At 55.5% G+C, this 19,748-nt stretch overlaps 1 protein-coding gene across 2 annotated transcripts in view; it reads right to left on the bottom strand.

The window, feature by feature from the left end:
• The window catches only part of LOC119096311 (chitin synthase chs-2), a gene marked incomplete at its 3' end in the record, with an annotated part of 43,320 nt that overhangs the window by 18,674 nt on the left and 4,898 nt on the right, over nt 1-19,748 (bottom strand). Inside the window, 2 exon segments of one of the 2 annotated variants that reach the window (XM_037219150.1) lie at nt 5,344-5,513; nt 10,235-10,344. In XM_037219150.1, coding sequence (XP_037075045.1) covers nt 5,344-5,450 — 107 coding nt within the window. 2 annotated transcript variants of the gene reach the window in all.

Here is a 19,748-nt window from a genome sequence, read left to right on the forward strand (position 1 = left end):
GAATGCACACGGCGGATCCTGGATGCAGCATCACATCAGCAGACAACTGGATCAGCACGGCACCAGAGCTGTACTTTTCCAGAAGCCCTGCAGCCTTGTGCATGGCACCCGTGCACAAGCAGACAAGGGGGATCCGTGGGGAAAATTAATCGCAGCGGATGCGAGATGGGGGCAGATGGAGAAGGATGGTTTCCAAGGTCGTCGGCTGTGACGTCGGTGAAGTGGCGGTCGAAGCGCAGAAGATACCCGTCGGCCTTGGGTGATGGCCACTTCGCCCCACGCCGCGCCCGCACGTCGGCCCGGAGACGGACGAACCGTTACTGAGACGGGGAGGTCAGAGAGAACCACACACAGCGAGAAAGAGAGAAAGAGAGAGCGAGAGAGAGAGGGAGAGAGAGAGAGAGAGAGAGAAAAAAAAAGAAAGAAAGAGAAAGACAGGAGGGGGACAGGGAGGAAGAGAAAGAGAGAGGGCGAGAGTGATCGGGGTTCAGGGTTCACAGAGGGTATTGAAGAGGGACACCGGAGGACGCGTGCCCCACTCTCCCTTGCCAATTAGCTATACTTATTATTTTCGTCGGCATTTGAACAAATGTCGACGCTAGAGAGGTCAAGTAAGAGTCGCAAAATAAATACATGGAAACCATATGATATTATCATTCTGTCCTACGCCAGGGAAGATATTTTGCGCTCCGTCACGTGTTGAAATACGATGTTCAGTGACTTTTTACCCGCACCCCCAATTGAAAAATCATTTATACGCCCAAGGGGCTCATGACTGTCTGGACACGAAGTCTATGACTCACTGAGGTCACGCGGACTCAAATTTCTCTGACTGCGCCGCTGACGTCACCGGCCAGAGCATGTGGCTTGACCAGACCAGATCAGACCAGACCAGACCTCACCACCACAGCAGCCGCGGCTTCGGAACGTAACGGGTGACCGGCGGCCGACTCGAAGGACATTCAACCAAAAAATCACACCAGTCCGACAAACGCATATCAAGCGGCGAGGAAATTTCCCACAGTTCGTGGACAGTGCATGACAAAGTATGAGTTCGTCCATATGCCAGAGCCACCCGTGCTTTGCACGCGAGCGCAGCACCCCGATGGGGCAACGCCCACAAGGCTGCTCACAGACAGACACCACTGCCAGTCACACAAGTCCAGGCGATATTGCACCGTTCTGAGTCGGCGGCTGCGCGAGTCCTGCCGCACCGGCAGGCAGCGGCGGCGGCCGCCTGCCGCCTGCCGGGCCCTGTCCATCTTCGCCGCTGCTCCGATCAGCCGGCGGCGGCGGCCGGGGCGCCACCACTTGCCCGCCGGCTGGGGCCGGGCCGGCCCTCCGACGCCGGCACCGGCTCCGCCTTGCGACAGCGGCCGCCCGTTCAGGTCACATGACCTCCGAGCGCTGGGACGCCGGGGAAACGCGGCGTTTTTGCTCGGAGGCCTGCCCTGTGTCCCAACAGGCAGGTCGGACCGCGCCGATCAGATCGGACCGAAGGAAGGGTCACCGCCTGCAAATGTGCCGTGGTCGGCTCCATTTATGGGAGCGTCCGGGTGTGCTAGACGCCAGTCCGATGATATCACGCGAAATCTCGACGGATTCAATGCTTCGTGTTATGCTGTTTGTCGACCCCTGTCGCGCGTCGAAATTACACAGCGCTACGATCGTGCACGTGACACAGGTAAGGGTCACTATTACGTTGATGTGTGTATGGTGATCCCCGACGACGTCACACCGCTGACACCACGACTTTCCCGCAAGTTGCCCGATGGAAAACATACTGCAATGGAAATCGCATGCACACGCTTTCTTTACATCTTGGTGTAAATGTGTACAATGTGTACACATGTATACTTGTACATCTTGGTGTTGGTGTCCAGCGAGATCTGGACACTTTCCAGCAAGGCCGGGCAAATGAGATGCGTTATTGGGTCTCGTGTTGTGACGTCATACCAGGCCGCCAGTCACGGGAATGTCCAAGCCAAGTGATGTTGGGACGCATCACTGCCCGCACGGCCGCACTGAGTTCAATACGCCTTTGGTGACTCTGGCCACTGCAGATTCGTTTAAGCCGACGACCCAGCCAACTGATGTGAACGGCAGCTTTTCTTCCCAAAGATCAGCAGTAAAACGCCTCGCACAATCTTAAGATGGCAGATTACAGGCTACGACGGCAGCAATTTTTCTTTGCCAGCTAAAAATCCACAAACTCTGGGAATGAATCACCGCATCGTGCAAAATGCCGCACGATATTTTAAGCCATTTTGAAGATAACCAAATGCAGTACGGCTAGCAGATCTCTAGGGTCCAGGTCCAGACGCCGCGTCCGAGTTCCCGCAACTGTGCCGCACACTCAGCTCGACAGCCAATCTACTGTCGGGGCGCTTCCACCGACCAGCGAGCCTGCTGTCGAGGCACCTCCATTGACCAGCGAGCCCGATGTCGAGGCACCTCCACCGACCAGCGAGCCTGCTGTCGGGGCACTTCCACCGACCAGCGAGCCTGCTGTCGAGGCACCTCCACCGACCAGCGAGCCTACTGTCGGGGCACCTCCACTGACCAGCGGGCCTGCTGCCGGGGCACCTCCACTGACCAGCCGGCCTGCTGTCGGGGCACCTTCACTGACCAGCGAGCCTGCTGTCGGGGCACTTCCACCGACCAGCGAGCCTGCTGTCGAGGCACCTCCACCGACCAGCGAGCCTACTGTCGAGGCACTTCCACTGACCAGAGGACCTGCTGTCGGGGCACCTCCACTGACCAACCGGTCCACTGTCGGGGCACCTCCACTGACCAACCGGTCTGCTGTCGGGGCACCTCCACTGACCAGAGGGCCTGCTGTCGCGGCACCTCCACTGACCAGCCGGCCTACTGTCGGGGCACCTTCACTGACCAACCGACCTGCTGTAGGGGCACCTCCACTGACCAACCGGCCCGCTGTCGGGGCACCTCTACTGACCAACCGGTCCACTGTCGGGACACCTCCACTGACCAGAGGGCCTGCTGTCGGGGCACCTCTACTGACCAACCGGCCTGCTGTCGGGGCACCTCTACTGACCAACCGGCCTGCTGTCGGGGCACCTCTACTGACCAACCGGCGTACTGTCGGGGCACCTCCACTGACCAGCGGGCCTGCTGCCGGGGCACCTCCACTGACCAGCGGGCCTGCTGTCGGAGCACCTCCACTGACTAGAGGGCCTGCTGTCGGGGCACCTCCACTGACCAGAGGACCTGCTGCCGGGGCACCTCCACTGACCAGCGGGCCTGCTGCCGGGGCACCTCCACTGACCAGCGGGCCTGCTGTCGGGGTACCTCCACTGACCAGCGGGTCTGCTGTCGGGGCACCTCCATTGACCAGCCGGCCTGCTGTCGGAGCACCTCCACTGACTAGAGGGCCTGCTGTCGGGGCACCTCTACTGACCAGCCGGCCTGCTGTCGGGGCACCTCTACTGACCAGCCGGCCTGCTGTCGGGGCACCTCCACTGACCAACCGGCCTGCTGTCGGGGCACCTCTACTGACCAACCGGCCTGCTGTCGGGGCACCTCTACTGACCAACCGGCGTACTGTCGGGGCACCTCCACTGACCAGCGGGCCTGCTGTCGGGGCACCTCCACTGACCAGCGGGCCTGCTGCCGGGGCACCTCCACTGACCAGCGGGCCTGCTGTCGGGGCACCTCCACTGACCAGCGGGCCTGCTGTCGGGGCACCTCCACTGACCAGCCGGCATGCTGTCGGGGCACCTCCACTGACTAGAGGGCCTGCTGTCGGGGCACCTCTACTGACCAGCCGGCCTGCTGTCGGGGCACCTCTACTGACCAGCCGGCCTGCTGTCGGGGCACCTCCACTGACCAACCGGCCTGCTGTCGGGGCACCTCTGCTGACCAACCGGCCTGCTGTCTGGGCACCTCTACTGACCAACCGGCGTACTGTCGGGGCACCTCCACTGACCAGCGGGCCTGCTGTCGGGGCACCTCAACTGACCAGCCGGCCTGCTGTCGGGGCACCTCCACTGACCAACCGGCATGACCGCTCCGCAGGCGGTGCAGCTGCCACGCCGCGTCACTGACGTATCCGGCACGCGCGCCGTCACGCGTCACGCGTCACGCCGTCACGCCGCGCAAAGGGTGCCGATCGGCCGGCCGGTGCCGGCAGTGGCGGCTCCGGCGCGGCCGTGGCGGGTGGCGCGTGATTGGCACGCCCTAGATCGCGGATGCCGGCGTCAGGTGGCCGGCTGTCGTCACGCGGACAGATGTGACGCGACAAAACGGCACCGGGAGGGCCGCGAGCGCGAGTGGCAGCCGTGCGCCTGGCCCGGAAACCATGCTGCTCGGGTTCGGCGGGCGATCGGCGGGCTCGCTGGCGTCTTTGCTGGCTTACTGATGGGTGTTGTTGGACGAGGGTGCGGAGACGTTGTTTGTTTCAAATGGTATCGGACTTGTCAGACGCGGCAGAGAGTGCATTGCTGCTACAACGCAAATGTCTTTGATTTGTTTTTGAAGACAGCACAAGAATTAGCTTCAGAGCTGAACATTCGGTTGGTTGTCGTATTCAGGCACCGGGAAAAAACATTCTAACATGCTATTTAAACGTTTTAGCTTTTACAAACTCGTAAATTTCGTATTCAAGCGCCTTTATCGGGACCGTAAAACACACGTTGTCAGCTACATCGTACATACAAGCACTGCCAATTACAACGTGTATTGGGAGCAAACCAGTTCTCGGGCAAGATTTCTGTCGACTAGCAGCACAAAAATATTAATTTTTGCGTCCGAGACCTAAATAGTACAAAATAAATGCCCCGATCAGAGCAAAAGCATTGCGGACGTGCAGACGCGGGATTAGCAGCAAGCAGCCTAAATCTCGTGGTATCATTGCTTTGTGTATGTGTGTGTGTGTGTGTGTGCAAACGTTTAGGACTTAATTTTTCTTCGGTATTAATGCCCCAATTTTGCCACAAAAATACCGGCTAAGTAAGCTCGCTCTAGTATACCGCATTTAATTTGGCGTGTCTCAGCTGGGGAGATTGATACCGAGAAAAGACCAAGTCCGAAATAGACCTATCAATCATTCTTTTGTTTAATCGGATATAATCAGCATAATTTTCATATGATTTCCTTTTCATACTAACAGCCACATTGGTTCACTCAGCGAGAGCACTATTAGGCCCTTGCTGAACCCCAAGGCGCGGACTACCCCACGGTCCCAGTCTGGGTGGGTAGTCGTTCCCCACGTCCGCCCCGCGAACACATACCACGCGGACTCAGTCACCATTCAAAGGAGCCCACCCGTCACAGCCTGGCGTCGACCAGCGTCGGCGCCGGCCGCCGCAGGTGAAACCTCACCTGCCGCCATAGATGTCCTCCTGCAGCGGGGTCTTCTCGTCGGCGTCATAGTCATCGTCGGGCCCGTAGGTGCTGTTAGGGCCGGTGGCGTTGGGCGCGGCCGGCATGGCCGGGCCGCCTGCTGACCTCGCCACAGGCGACGGGCCAGCCGCACGCGACGATGCCGCCTTCTGTCGAACACAGGGCGACCATCAGGTGGACAGCACGACCGGCACAGGGCGACGCTCAGGGGACAGCACGGCCGGCACGGGAAAACTTTCAGGGGGACAGCACGGCCGGAATGCGGCATCGGTATCATTGCTGCTGCTGCTGAGCTGATGTGCATGAAGTATTCACGTTGGATGGAGGAGCGTTAATTCTGATTTCCACGAAAAGAAATTATTACTGCCGCTGGTTTCTACTCAGGGTGGCAAACAGGGATGTCGATAGTGTAGTGGCTAACGTGACTGGTCAATCAGAGGTACGGGTACCCGCTCGATTGCCGTACTCGATTGCCCGCGGAACCCGCCCTTCCTGCCAGGGTAAGAGGCGGGCGACGCCATATAACATCAGCATCTGAGTGCGTCATAAAGCCCCAATGACGGTGAGGCTGGGAAACATAACCGCCTCAGCGTAGTCAAGTTGAAGAAGATCGCCTTTCCTTCCCGATTCACATTGTGAGGACGAGCGAGTAACGGAAGAAGAGACAGCAGAGCTGCCATACGCTCAGCTACAGCGCACAGCTGCGAGCACACCCAAACTGGGCTTGCGACTGCCAGTGTAGGTCATGGCAGTACCATTCACCGCATAAGGGTGCGCAGCTGTTTGCAGTCGCGTGCTACCATGCCATATGTTCAGGGCTATCTTTTGAATTTTTTAACAGCATGGGACAGAACGATGCACGCAAAATGTGTGAAAAATTTGGCAGCTCGCACTGCGAATGAGTGAAACATTGACAATGTCTGTAGCCAAGCGGCCACTAAGCTGTGCGGAGTGAGTGTGACATCGCCTGAATCAGACCGAGCGAATCGCCGCATCCACCGCAGTACGTGATACAGCGAAGCATGCAACCTTATGCAAATAACCATATGTACCGTATGAGGCTCTTCTCAACGAGGCACTTGGTGCTTATCTGTCATGCATTCTTCGGGTGAAAAGGCAGCCGTTATCCTCGGTCATGGCCGGGCATACAGTCATAAAGCTATGGCGGCGATCTCAAGTCAAGATATACGAAAGCCGTCCGGCGATTAAGGGGAGTTCATGACGCAATCCCGCCGACTCCCCCTAGGGTGTGGCGCCGACAACAGCTGGCGTGATGCAGTGGGTCAGCTGCAGTGGCCGCGACTCACGGTCCGGCATTCCAAATGTGAGCGACCGCTCGCGAGCCCAAGCCCGCTCTGCCTTGTGCACGCACAGCTGATGTCTAGCACCTTACGTAAGGTTTCCGATGGCCAGTTCCTGCTCGACAGGTGGGCTCGGCATTCCTGCAACATCGCCAGCGTCCAGCAGTGCAGCCCTTCCCCCCTCCCACGTGTCACAGCCCCTGGAGCGCCGTCCTGTCGTCACCCGCGGCCGCTGCAGAGGCAGGAGACCTCGAGCGGAGCTCGCCAGACTGGCTGCCGCGGTGGTCGGCCACCGGCTCCGTCCCCCCCCCCCCCCCTTCCGCGACCCGCTCCGCCGCCCCGCCCTCACGGGGCCGACAAAGACGGCCGTGCTGGCAGCAGCGGGTCTCACCCCGCCTTTGTCCACCACAGGGCGTGAGGGCCGGCCGGCCGGTGGACGGACACGCGTCAGCTGCGGTTTCCGCGGGCTCGGCTCCGCAGGGCCGCGTCTCGAGGTGGTGTCGGACGCCGCGCCAGGGTCGGCGCCGGCGGCGTTGGAATGGCAGGCTCGCGGATTAGCGGCGTGTTTTCAGCTGCACTGAGAGAAATGCACTGCCTAGAAATGCTATTTGTGATCTTATGACGGTGGGAGCCCACCAGCTGGTGAGGAATGCGTGTTGGTTTTGATCCGCTGCGGGCAGCATGCCGTCTGCGATATCTGCATACACAGCATGCAAGTCTCCCAGTGCTAGCTTTGCAGCCTGCGTGCAGGTCTTTGTTGGTTTCTTGTTCGTCACTGAAGCCAATGCTTACGGCGTGCTGACTGGGCGGGAGCCGAACGACCACAAACCACCAACCCGGAACCCATGTCATGTTGATCGGGCACGTCACGCGGAAATCAAGCTTGCCTTGCCCGTGATCTGACCCGGCGTCCGGGGTAAAAACGCGCCCCACGACAGCGCAGCAAGGCTGTGCGCGAGATCAGCTCTAACGCCCTCGCACCGCATCATGAGCGACACACCCTGCTTGTCCAGTTCGAGTTATGCAAATTTTGATTTGATTTGATGTTTATTTTCGATTATGGACATTAAGCAGTACATAATATGATGAGTGGATTGGTGCATAAGAGGAACGCTTATATCTGAGCGCCTCTCCTAACAATAACAGGATATGGTCATCGCCATATCCTGCCTGGTTGGTGAAAAGCCCCAGTGCACGACCGCTAGACAAACGCGAGCGTGACGGCTGACAGCTCTCAAAAATCTGGAAGAATGTGTAAGCCGTTATTTTTCTCCGTGGTCGCGTGTAACGGCGCTGACGCTGTCGCTAGTTTGAGACGTTCACAGGCATTTCGACAGGTCCCGGTTTCTCTCAGCAATCTCCCGAGTTTCTCCCATTAAGTGCGTTGGAATATGGATGGTGGTAGGAGCGCTGCGTGAGGCGGCGAGTTTGAACCGTTGGCTGTCGTTAGTGAGATAGCGCGCCCGGAGAACCACCTCCAAACAACCCTGTTATCAGAGCTTCGTCTTAGAGTATAGATAGCCATGCGCTGCAGCTCAGCTGGAGATGGGCGCGCGCAAATAGTCTCCATGTGGCACAGACATTGTTCCAGAGGGACTGAATCACGTTCACCCAAGAAGGTATTTTCTATAGCGATGCCGGTCGGCAGGCCGGTTGCCGAGCTCGCTAAATGTCGGCAGGCACACTGCAGAGTTCCTGCCATTGTGCGCATGGCGGCAAAACACCATCGCATTTGCCTCGTGTAAACACGGCGCTCACTTCAGACGTGGAGATACAGGGGAGCCGGCTTTCGTAAAAACGCCGCCGAGAGCCCGGCGAATGAGGCGTTTCCCGGCGGGACTCGTTTTGACCCGCGTCCGATGCCGCCGACCGGCGAGAGAGGTCACTTTCACGCGGAGCCGGCCGGCGCGCATGGCAAGGGGTGACGCGATCCCGGCGCGGGCTGAATGGCGCCATTGCGACACCGCGCTGGTTAGTGGAGCAGAATCCCGGGGGTCGACCTTACATCATGGCGCGCGGCTGTATCTGGCCATGACGTGGTCTGGAGAGGTGCCGGAGGGCAGCGCTGGCCGAGTGAGGCATTTAGCTGCCCTCAAAACGGCGGCAGCAAATACCTCGAGTCATGGGGAACGGCTTCACAATGAACTGTGGGAAAGCTCAAAGTTGTGAGGTTCTGTTGCCGAGCTGTGTGGATACAGAAGTGGTAGTTATAAGGTACCTATCATTCAGACGGGCTGACAATATCAAGTCACGCGAGTCAGCGTAAAACGTGCAATGCAAAAAGAAAGCTAGCACACAGGGGCGCAGCCAGGGGGGTGGGGGTCAGGGGTACCGTGCCCCCCTCCCCCCGCCCTCAGACCCGGACTTTTTCACCAGTGATCGCTCCCGACAGAAACTTAAAAATCGACGTACCGAGTCCTGCCTCTCCCCTGTTTAAGAAAATCATGGCTGCACTCATTTTGGTGCATGGTACGTCCAGACTCATACTCGTATCAGCGGTTTTTTTCAACTTTACATTACTGCATTTACTGAAAGTTGCACAAGCATAATCATAACTTTAGGCATTCCTAAAGACAAGGCGAAGTTGCGTGTTCGGTTATCTACACCCAAATGCCATAGAACAAGGTGAAGTTGCGCGTTCGGTTATTTACACCCAAATGCCTTAAGACAAGACGAAGTTGCGTGTTCGGTTATTTTCGCCCAAACGCCATAAGACAAGGTGAAGTTGCGTGTTCGGTTATCTACACCCAAATGCCATTGAGCTCAAAATTGTCCCTGATTCCGATGCCTTTTGTTCTGAATGTCATGCGCAATGACCAGTGATGAACTCATTGGCAGTTAGCAGTGAGCACTGAGCAGCAAATCGAAACAATCTCGAGCACATTCTGGATTTTTCAAAGACGGTACCAACACCTAATATACAGTCACAACCGGCTGTTACGACCTTCAGTTCGGGTGTCACGACCATGTGGCGGCAGTACTTGGGGAAGACTCCAGGCTTTCCTTGGCGTCCAAATGCCCGAAAAGAGCGTCAGTACCGCTGACAGCGGCCCAGGAGGAGTGTCAGGAGTCAGGACCATTGACGATCGGTTCTGCAGGAGTGTCAGGACAGCTGGTGGAGCCGGTCGGACCAGCCTCCGTCGGCGGCAGTGAAAGTGGCGCCGGTCTTGGTGAGGCCGGCCTTCGCGCCGCCGGCGGCCAGGGGTGGCTGGCGCAGCGCCGACTCGGCCGGCCGTGGCGACAGGCCGGGCGCAGCCCTGCCCGGCCGATCTGGGTCAGTTGGCCGCTCCCTGGGCCGCCGCCCCCGCCGCGACGGCTGCGCCGGCGCCGCAGAGCAGGCGCGCGGCGCTCACTTTCGCTGGCGGGCGAGCCAAGCGGCGACGCGGCCGTAGTGAGACGACGCGGCCGGCGGGGACGCCGTTCGTGACGCCGGGTGCCGCTCATGCGGGGAGGGATTACGGCGGCGTGTTTCATGTCGCGGACAGTATTGACGTGTGGCACGGATGACGACGGAAGCCGCCGCCAGCTCCCCATGGCGTCGCCGGGCCACGTGCACGAGCTACACTCACTTGGCGTTGGGGAGGTTGGAGCGGCCGTGTCCAGGCCTGATCGGCTCGACTTGGGCTCGCGTCACTCTCACTGTCACCGGCTCGCGCTCGGCGCTGTCGGGGAGCGCTCTCCGCAGACAGGCCGCCTCTCCCGGGCCTCGCGCCGCCGACCCCGGCCGCAGCCACCGGTCGCGCTCATTGGCTGCCCGGCCTGTGACGTCATGCCGGGAGCGAACGGGCCAGCCGGCCGGTCCTTGGGGCAGCCCGGAGACAGGGGACACGGAGCTGCCGGGCGTGGGGAGCCACGGCCGAAGGCCGGTGCTGCGTTCACATCGATAACCGCCGTCACACACGTGACCCGCCGATTCGGTCGAATGGACAGAAAGGCCGGCTAAGGAAGACATTTGGACGCAGATGACGGTGTTTAACGAATTGCGGAAGTTGTGGATGTGGAGAACTCTTCGCCGCTTGGCAAAAACATGACTAGCGTGGTGTATATTGTACGTGTCACCTTGTCAGCAGGCACATTTTAGTACTGCAATGTTACTGGTGAGATTCACAAATGGGAACCCAACGTAAAATACGCGCGCATATCTATTTTCAACGCGTAAATGCAGCCATACGGACATGCAACACGTCGAATTTAGTGACTTGTCACAATGCGTGACGTTCGAAATGTTCAGAAGCTATAGCGTTATGTCTACCCAAAAGCTTGAGACTTAAGAAACCACAGAGCACGACATACCACCGGATTGGAAGAAAACCCGAATGAGCCCACCAGAAACAAATTGTTGGTTACGCCTGCATGCGTGAGATATTGGGCTTCTCCTGATTCACATTTCATCTACCATCTTTCTATCGACCGGTCGCATTTTTCTCTTAGCCTTCAAAGCTGCAACTTTCTTACAAAACATTTGTTGCACGTCATCGGCCCTATTGACGGTCAGAACTCTGTCGGCTACCAGCCCTGTGGCGCGGTGTTTATTCATTGCTACGGGGGAAGCTCCTCTAGGGGGTTTGAAGGTGATGACGCAAAATAGTCCCAGTTTCCCTGCTGTAGAAATTATTGAGCTGCAGACTCTTCAAATGGCTCCAAGCCCACCCTGCGTCACCGCTGACTCAGAATGAGGATGCACGCTATGAGAGCTCTCACAGACTGCCTGCGGTCATCACCCGTCGAAAATCCCTCCTCGCTGCCGAGCCGCGGCATGCAGCTCTTTGTTGGATTACGGATACGAGACATGCCGATACGGCCGTCAAGGGCACTCTTTAATCACATGTTATCGGGTCAGCCGAACGCCGTCGCATGCAAGGTAAGTGTTCCGAAGTGATAGCAGACGGCGGAAGGTCAGCCGTGGTCGGCTGTTCACGCGACGGAGCTGGTGTCAAGGGCAGGCCCGTCTCAGCGAAACAGTGCGAATCAGGTGCGTGTCACCATGCGATCGCAGCCCCATAATGGCTGGGTCCAGTGCAATCATTCGATATTAAATGATACGGATTGATGGGTGCCGGCAGCTGGAATGTGGCACTGCCATCACTATGATTTTGCACCATTGGTTTGAAATTCGATTAGGATGGTTGTAAAACAAATGAACATAGTCTTGAAACATCCATGCATGCAATATACACAGTGCGTTATAAACGGCGTTCTTATCAGCATAATAATCAAAAAGATGTTGCATAATAACCGATGATACCAAAATATAAACTAAACGATGAAAACGTATGCCTTGCGTTAAAACAGGTAAGGTGGAAAGAGCCAAAAACTGGTGGTCAGAACGGGGTGGGGGCTTCTGGGAGGTGAGGAAATACTTTTCTTCGTATCAGTTATTCGATGCGCCATCAAATAATTTATGCTTAATTTCACAAAACACGTAGGGAAAGAGGGGGGGGGGGGAGGGGGTCAGAGCGCCCCGGCACCCTTTCCCACACCATTCAACACGTACAACGGAGGAATGGAACACTCGAAGAAGCAAAGACAGCTAATTCCATATCTTGACCGCAGGTAGGAGCAGCCTTTTCTAGAGCCGTTCCCTGCGCGACGGCATCTGACAAACGTGTCCGTCGTGAAAAAATCGCAATTAAATCAAATCCAAAAGGTGTCGATGCTGCTCAAATGATCACGCTTCATGATCTGCGTTCTTAGCGGTGGGAGAGGTGTGTGGGGCGACATTCCGCTGCTGCTGACCAGGTGCAGCGAGGGCCACGTAGTCTCCCCATAAATGGGGCAAACGAGCTTTTGCTTTATTCTTTTCCGTGCAGCGCCAAATAATGTCCGTGTCGAATTCCGTGGAGGCTAGAGCAGCTGACACTCCTACTATCGGTGGCTACTTTACTTCGTTGTTCGCCCATCCGGGCATGGGAGTCAATGGCCATCCGCGCCGTTACTGCAGGCCGAATGCTTTCCGCAAGCAACGTCATCTATTACGCGTGTTAGCGCAACTTAGAGGACAAGTGGCCGCGGGCGAAACACTGACCTACAGACCCAATTTCTAGTGCTCTCCTCGCCGCCAAAGGACGGCTGCAGTTTCATGTCACGTGACGCCGGCACAATGTCTAGACCGCGGAATCCAGCTTGCGTTTCTCAAGGGAGTTCCTCGCTTTCGGTCCTCTGTCACGCATGGCTCGTCTCAGACAATTACTTTCCAGCTTCAAACCCCGGCCATAAAACGCAGCCATCGAGGCGTTGATCTACGGGCCAGAGATGACGATGCTGCGTCGTACGTGAACTATGCCCTGGTGCATTAGAAATCTACCTGTTGGAAAGTGTAAATGGCGCTATGCCAATTATTTTTCAGATGTACCGATATTTTTTCGAAACAAACGCACACAATGGACCCACGATTTCACCAGCACAGCAACGCAAGGGGCGACCATTTGAAATCCAAATGAAATAAGCCCAGATGCTTGGTGCAAAACAACTGGCATTACCTTAGTCGGTTTGGTGGTATGGTCGATCCCTATAAGGAGCAGAAATGCTGCGTTATCAAAGGCGCAAACCATCATAGAAGTGGGAGCAAACTCCATTTTGCAGGCAATATATTCCGTATTGGCGTGGAGACACTGGTAAAGCTTATACGGAAGGTGAGGTAGATATCCAAACAATTGAAGTCAAATGACATTCAGCGTTGCGTACTAAAAATTTCTTTAAAAACGCTCAAAATTTTTCTGAAATAGCCCTTGCTCCCTGTCATGTGGCGGACGAGGCTGTGGGCGGGGGGGGGGGGGGGGGGGGGAGAGAAGAGGGGTACACTTGAGGCCAGAGACATGAGCAGGGTTTTGGAAATAGTGCATAAGCTAAATCTTCACAGAAAACACCATTTTTTGTTACGCAGGCGAGCCATTTTGCTTTGCATGACACACGACACCGCGTATTTCAATGCATTGAATTTTTTGCCCGTACATTACTCTTTCAGCTGTCAACATATGTGCATATCCTATCAATATATGTGCACATCAATGCGTACCAAGTTTTGCTGAGAAGTGCATGTACACGGTGGAGCACCCCACTCACTTCAATGCGCCACTGCTTGAGACGACTCTCGGAGCAGCCGCGATAGCTGAAATATCATGGGAGTACCGCTACCTGTCATGAATAAGTGCTGCCACCTGGTGGGAAGTAAAGGGGATACGTGAATCTTAGATACAGATGGCGCTGCCTCAGTGAAGTCCGTCATCTTCATCCTCACCAGGACGGGAGCCTCGTGCGGATTGTCGGAGGTGGCTTCCGGATAGTTCGGCAAACCATAGTGGTCTTTTTGATAAGTTGAGATGGAGCCGCTGTGTGCTTGAACAAAAGTTTGAATACTTGATTCTCCGGGGTCTGCGCAACGGAAAGGTAAGAAAGTCGCGCTCGTCGACGTATGTATCGGTTTGGGATGATCACACCGCCTTACCTGGTGGTTCTGAGGGTACAAAGTGGTTGTATGACGTCATCGAGAAACATCATTATCACCGTCATGCAAAGTCGAAGCGTGAGATCATCCAGGGACAATGTCAGCAAGGAAACAAACAGGGACGGAGCTGTCATGGAATAGCCTCAAATAAACTTACATTACCCCAGGAAGTAGATTTGGTCGATGGTTCTTGACTTCCCAGTTATTATGGAAATAACACTTGTAATAGAGCAACTTAAGAATAGCGGCACAGCAGAGTAGGAGAATAAAAACAAACAGATTAATACACAAAATATCGCGAGAAATGGGCAAAACATAAGTACATAGCAATATTTGGCTCAGCGAACACTTCCAGGAACGCCACTGCGAGCTCTTGGCTAGTTTGAAGCACTATAAAAGGGTGACAGGGGGACAATTTTGCGTGACTAGTTTGGTAGCACCTCATCATCATACGAACGTTCCATGACGCAATCAAACGAGATGTATTGAGAAGTGTATTTACTAAATAGAAGAAATTTGTTTTATGTGTTGCCACAAGGGAGCTTATTTGATCATACCTGGTGTGGAACATTCCCTTGAACGAGGTCATGACCTAGCACAACCCACACAAGGCTTTCGTCGCTTACCAGGGCTGTGAACATGTGTTGCAATGGGCGCGTAGTTGCGACAATCTGTCATAGTCTGTGAGAGTTTTCACAGCAGCCTGTAGAGTCAGGCTCAGATGCCTGTGGTTCGGTGTGGACCAAAAGCTTCTGTGGTGCCACCTGGTTGGCGTGGTGCTGGGCTGAGGCCACAAAACTCTACAGTGGCGCCACCATGCTCATATGAAGCTTCGAGTGAACACACCGAAGATAGATGGCAGCAGCTGCTTGCTCATCCTGTTCAGGTCAGCTTATGAAGAAGCATTTCACCCTGTGACGTAGTATGCATCAGGGTACAGCTAGCCTCAACAATAAGCTGGCAACAAATGCCTACGAGGGATAGCACTTATCGGAAGCAGCCAGTTCCACGACAGGGCTGCGCAATGAGAAGGCATTCGGCGCGCAACGGGCAGACGAAACGTCGGAAACTCAAGCGCTCCCGCCACCACCGCACGCAATCTGCCCTGCTGTCTTCACTCCTCCCTTCATCCTAAATCCTCGCGGCACCTTGTCTCTCCGGACACACTGCGACCACCAGCCGTGAGCCTGCTTCACCGCCGTCCTGGCGGAAGGCCCGCCAGAGAGCCCGCACCAGACCCAGAAAAGGGTCCCTCTGCAGGGTAAGGCTCGGTGGTGGAGGCCTCACACGACGCCCATGGTCTTGTTGCCGCCGCCATTTAGGTCTCTGCTTAACAATGTAGCCCTGAAATATCCGTTACTGGTCAAAAAGGCTCCAGTCCTAGCCCCAAAGAGTGAGCCACCGCGCGGGTGGTACGCTGAAGGTCAAATGTGTCTGTGTGTCGGGGGAGGGGGGGGGGAGGCATGACATCCTCGGGGGCCCGTGGATGGAGCCCGGGAGCCATGTTCGATTAGTTTACTATGCGTACTTGTTACGGCCGGCAGTCGCGGAATCTGTCGATATCGGGTTTTAACGACACATTCGACAGCTAAGGTCATTCAGCGTCGAAATCTCTCACGACGATTTCCGCTGATTGATGCAACCCTCGACTGGGTCGGACACCACACCTTACGAACGCGAGTTGAGCTCTTCCCAACTAGGCTACACCGTCCGCCATCGGAGGAATCTGTTGCGTTCACTGTCCTCGAGAAAGCTCAGGAGCCGATACAACACTTGTTGCATTGGTGCGGATTCTGCGGATGATCGTTTGACAATATGCGTTTTTTCTGCGCTGTTTTTACTTTATAGGGTTATGGAACCACGAAAGCTTCGTGTCAGTTATGTTTGGCCATGTTCTTGTTCATTGTTGGATCACTGACTTGACTAAACCTCTCAGATCTATGATAAGATAGACAGCAGTTGCGTAAGCGGAGCTCCAATGACAGTGCAAAAGATGACGTTTTATGCATATGTTACTGCATGACTATAAGCAGGTATGCCAAGGGGCGTCATAACAGCGCCTGCGGACCTTTGTCTCTACTTGTTTTGTTTTTTACAATGAACGTACTGCACCCGTGAAATATGCCAGTCAATTTGCCGTGCACCGAAAACAAACACACTCGCGATTTCAGTTTTGATTGCCATGGCTTTCCGTGCCGCGCTGCATCCTACCGAAGCAAGATAACATAGTCGGGGCCGTGCAACACAATGCAGCTTATCGCGACGCTGTTTTTATTGCCGCGAACTGTAACCCATTGTTTATTACACCACTCTACCCCGGGACGGGACGGGACGTTTACAGAGCGGCGGAATCGTGGCCAGTCATAAGGGGAGTGTGCGTGCTGGGTGGATTATAATTTGCAGATTGGACCAGACAGAGATTGTTAAAGGGCCTTGAGGCTACGCAGCTGGTCACACGATCTTTTCCAACGGCGAAAGAAAATCTCACAATAAAGTGGACGAAGGACGAAAGAAAAGCTTCCGCCTTTTTGGGGAAAGGCCGCAGAGTCAGAGTACGCATTCCGCTGTAGGTGGAACAGGCATCCGGAGTTTCACCGACCGTTTTCTGAGAGCAGGAGTCGAGGACGAGACCTGGCACTGAAGCTCAGCGCCCGTGAGGGGATGTCGCATGGCTTATGCAGTTATTCGTGTCACGTGAGGGCTCGTTCCCATGCCATGACTGAATTCATAGGATCTATCCTAGATCATGTGTCAGCTGGCAGACACCCAGAAGCGAGGCAGACACACGGTATGCAGTATACATGTGTCTCTCCCCCCCCCTTTATTCATAAGGCGGACCCCCAACAACTCGACTCGCCGTCTTCCAGGACGATGCTGGTTGGCGTTAACCGCGGTTACGTTACACCTGTTTTTTGCGGGGCGGTTTTGCGAGCATGTGCGTGACATTTCCTGACAACAATTTCATGGTCGGACTTCTGATCTACGCGCTGTCTGTCCTGAACACAGCGTTTGATCAGTGCCGCTGAAACGCCAGGCACGGTGACAATGAGACTGCGTGAAGTTTACAACACGAGGATTACAACCTGTCTAGCCACTCCAAGGGTTCAGGAAGGCGGAGATGAAATCAAAACCAATACGGCGTGGGAGTTTCAGCGACAGCAGCAGGCGTACTTTCAGACGTCCTCACGGTGCCCACGTTTGAACGAACGCAGAGCGGATGACTTCGGACGTCCCCGCGGAGGCCGAACTGAATTGAACGATCATGATACGGTATGTATGTATGGTATGGTATGGTATGGTATGTGCGCTACCTCCGGTAGCGCCACAACTGTGGCTTGAACGCTTTCATCTCCGGGGATGGCGAAAGCGTCCAGCAGCAGCCTATTGTGTCATGAAATCGTGTAAGACTGCTGACTATTCTCCACTAGCTGAGAGATGTTCTCTGAGAAAATAACGAACCCCGATTTTCCGTCTGTTCACACCGACAGAATTCGCTGGGTTTTAATCATTACTCCACGCATTTTTTTCAGCAGGGAAAAGTGTAATATTAAGGAAAAGCAGCCAAAAAGTATTACACTGAACGCTAAAACGAGTTTCGTGCATTTTATTTGCACGTTCAACACTTGTAGACATATCAGTGATTTCTCCACATGAAAATCGCTAGACATGTTTCTTATAACACAAGCAATGAATAGACTTCCCACAACATTCACAAGTGCACCGCATGAACGACATACTTCCCTATTGATTTCCAATGTCAGTGGTTTGATTTTATCTACAATGCGGCCAGCATTCTTGAATTCATAATGGATTCGCAGCAAAATACTTGTAAGGGTTAAATACCATACGCCAGACTTCACTCGCTTTTAGCCAAGTGGGCTAATAGCGAGTGAACCCGCATGGAATAGCAGGTTTTCCTACGAGATGGACCACATCCTGCTTGCTTTATTGCACTGCAGCTGCAATGAAAGACAATTTGACATTTTAACGCTATTAACAATTTCTTTCAACCCAGCTCAGTCCTCGGAACACAACTGTGAGCCGTGCAGCCTCTCAGCGGGGTGGAAAGACTGAGTAATGACCCAAGATCAAGTCTGTATTTCATCGCCAACTTCTGAACGAGACATTTCCCCCGCACGTCCCTACGGCCGCAATGAGCTCAACCCTGATGTAAGCGGAGTGGTACATTATGCTACTCTACAACTGTGCTCGTGCCCACAGTGCACTTTGGCATTGACCCCGCACGCAAACATGGGGTGCATCTTTGAATCATGACCAGGTCATGATTCACCCGAGGCAGACATGTTTGCACACAATTGAGCGCTCGCTGAAGAGCTCAAATGCGCGCCACTGCGTACCTGAAAAGGTCGTTCACGCTTGCGCAGACTGCTCCCAACAACGTGACAGTAGGCCGCCGAGTGCCTCATTAAAGTGTAACTCAGTGGCGGCTCTTGCCAAAACAGACGCCAGAGTGCATCGCACCCCGACAGAAGAACGAGGCCTTGACCGAGGCATGGAAACTGTGCAGATCTCTTGGCGGTACTGCGATCGGGACTTGGCAGCAGTACTATACAGGCCAAGCCACATGAGCGGACTGAAATGTCATTCCTGAGTTTCCCCAGAGCACGCCCTGATTGAAATGTCACCAGAACAAATAATTCGATCGATCAAAGCTCCTAACGGCCTGCTAAACGATTATACGCGGCGAAAGTGGCAGCACGGGCCGCCTCCGTGCCGCCCGAGCTCCGGGAGGGTAGGGCGGGGCGAGCGGTGGTGCAACCCACATACGCCTGCAAGGCAGCCGGCGCTCCAGCGCGCGCCGCGTGAGACAAGCGCGTGGCGCGACGGAACGGCTCCAGTCGCTCGCTGCCGCCGCCAGGCGTGATTTACCTGGGAGCAGCCGGTGCCGTTTTCCCTGCGTTGGCCCCCGCTCCGGCGCCCCTCGCCCGCTCGCACAGCGTCCTCCATCTCATTATGGTAATGGAGCGCATGTGCGCGCTCCCGCGCGTTGGAGGTTATGCACGAGACAACACGGCGTGAGGAGCTGTGGGCGGGCCGCGCCGTGCCGCGGCTCGGGGAGCGGCCGGAGCTGTACCGACGTAGGCGGCCGCCGAGACGGAGTGATTCTCACGGTGGAGATTGATTGTGATACGCGGAGATGCCGGGCTTTCGTTGCCGCGAATGAGCTGGATGTAGTGGTCCGCCGTAATCCGCATCGTCAGTGACGCTGTTCGCGCCAATACCTTCTGGTTGCTGGACATTGGTACTAACCTTTGCTGTCATGCCTCGCACTCGTATCCCTCCCCTTCCCCGACTTGGGTGGGAGTTTCCATAGTTCTTGGGGGAGCTCTAGCTCCCTTCATGCTTCCGAACTGGAGAATGATTAGTGGAAGTAGTTGGTTTGCACCCCCAATATCCGAAAATAATTTGGAAAATTCCGCCTTTGGCCCGAGATGCATCCTAGCCGCACGAAGACCGCCCGGCGCGCCGCCCTACATCTGGCCTGTACCACGTCCGGTTCCGTTATTATTCCGTTATTGTGCTCTGGACCTGCTGCGAAAGGCGATTTAGCATATCGGCAGCTCATTACAACTCAGCATCGTGTTCGGAGCAGGGCTGTGGGCCGCGCAGCCGCCGAG

The sequence above is a fragment of the Pollicipes pollicipes genome, unplaced genomic scaffold (genome assembly GCF_011947565.3).
Source record: "Pollicipes pollicipes isolate AB1234 unplaced genomic scaffold, Ppol_2.1 Scaffold_4295;HRSCAF=5057_pilon_pilon_pilon, whole genome shotgun sequence".
Lineage (NCBI taxonomy): Eukaryota > Metazoa > Arthropoda > Thecostraca > Pollicipedomorpha > Pollicipedidae > Pollicipes > Pollicipes pollicipes.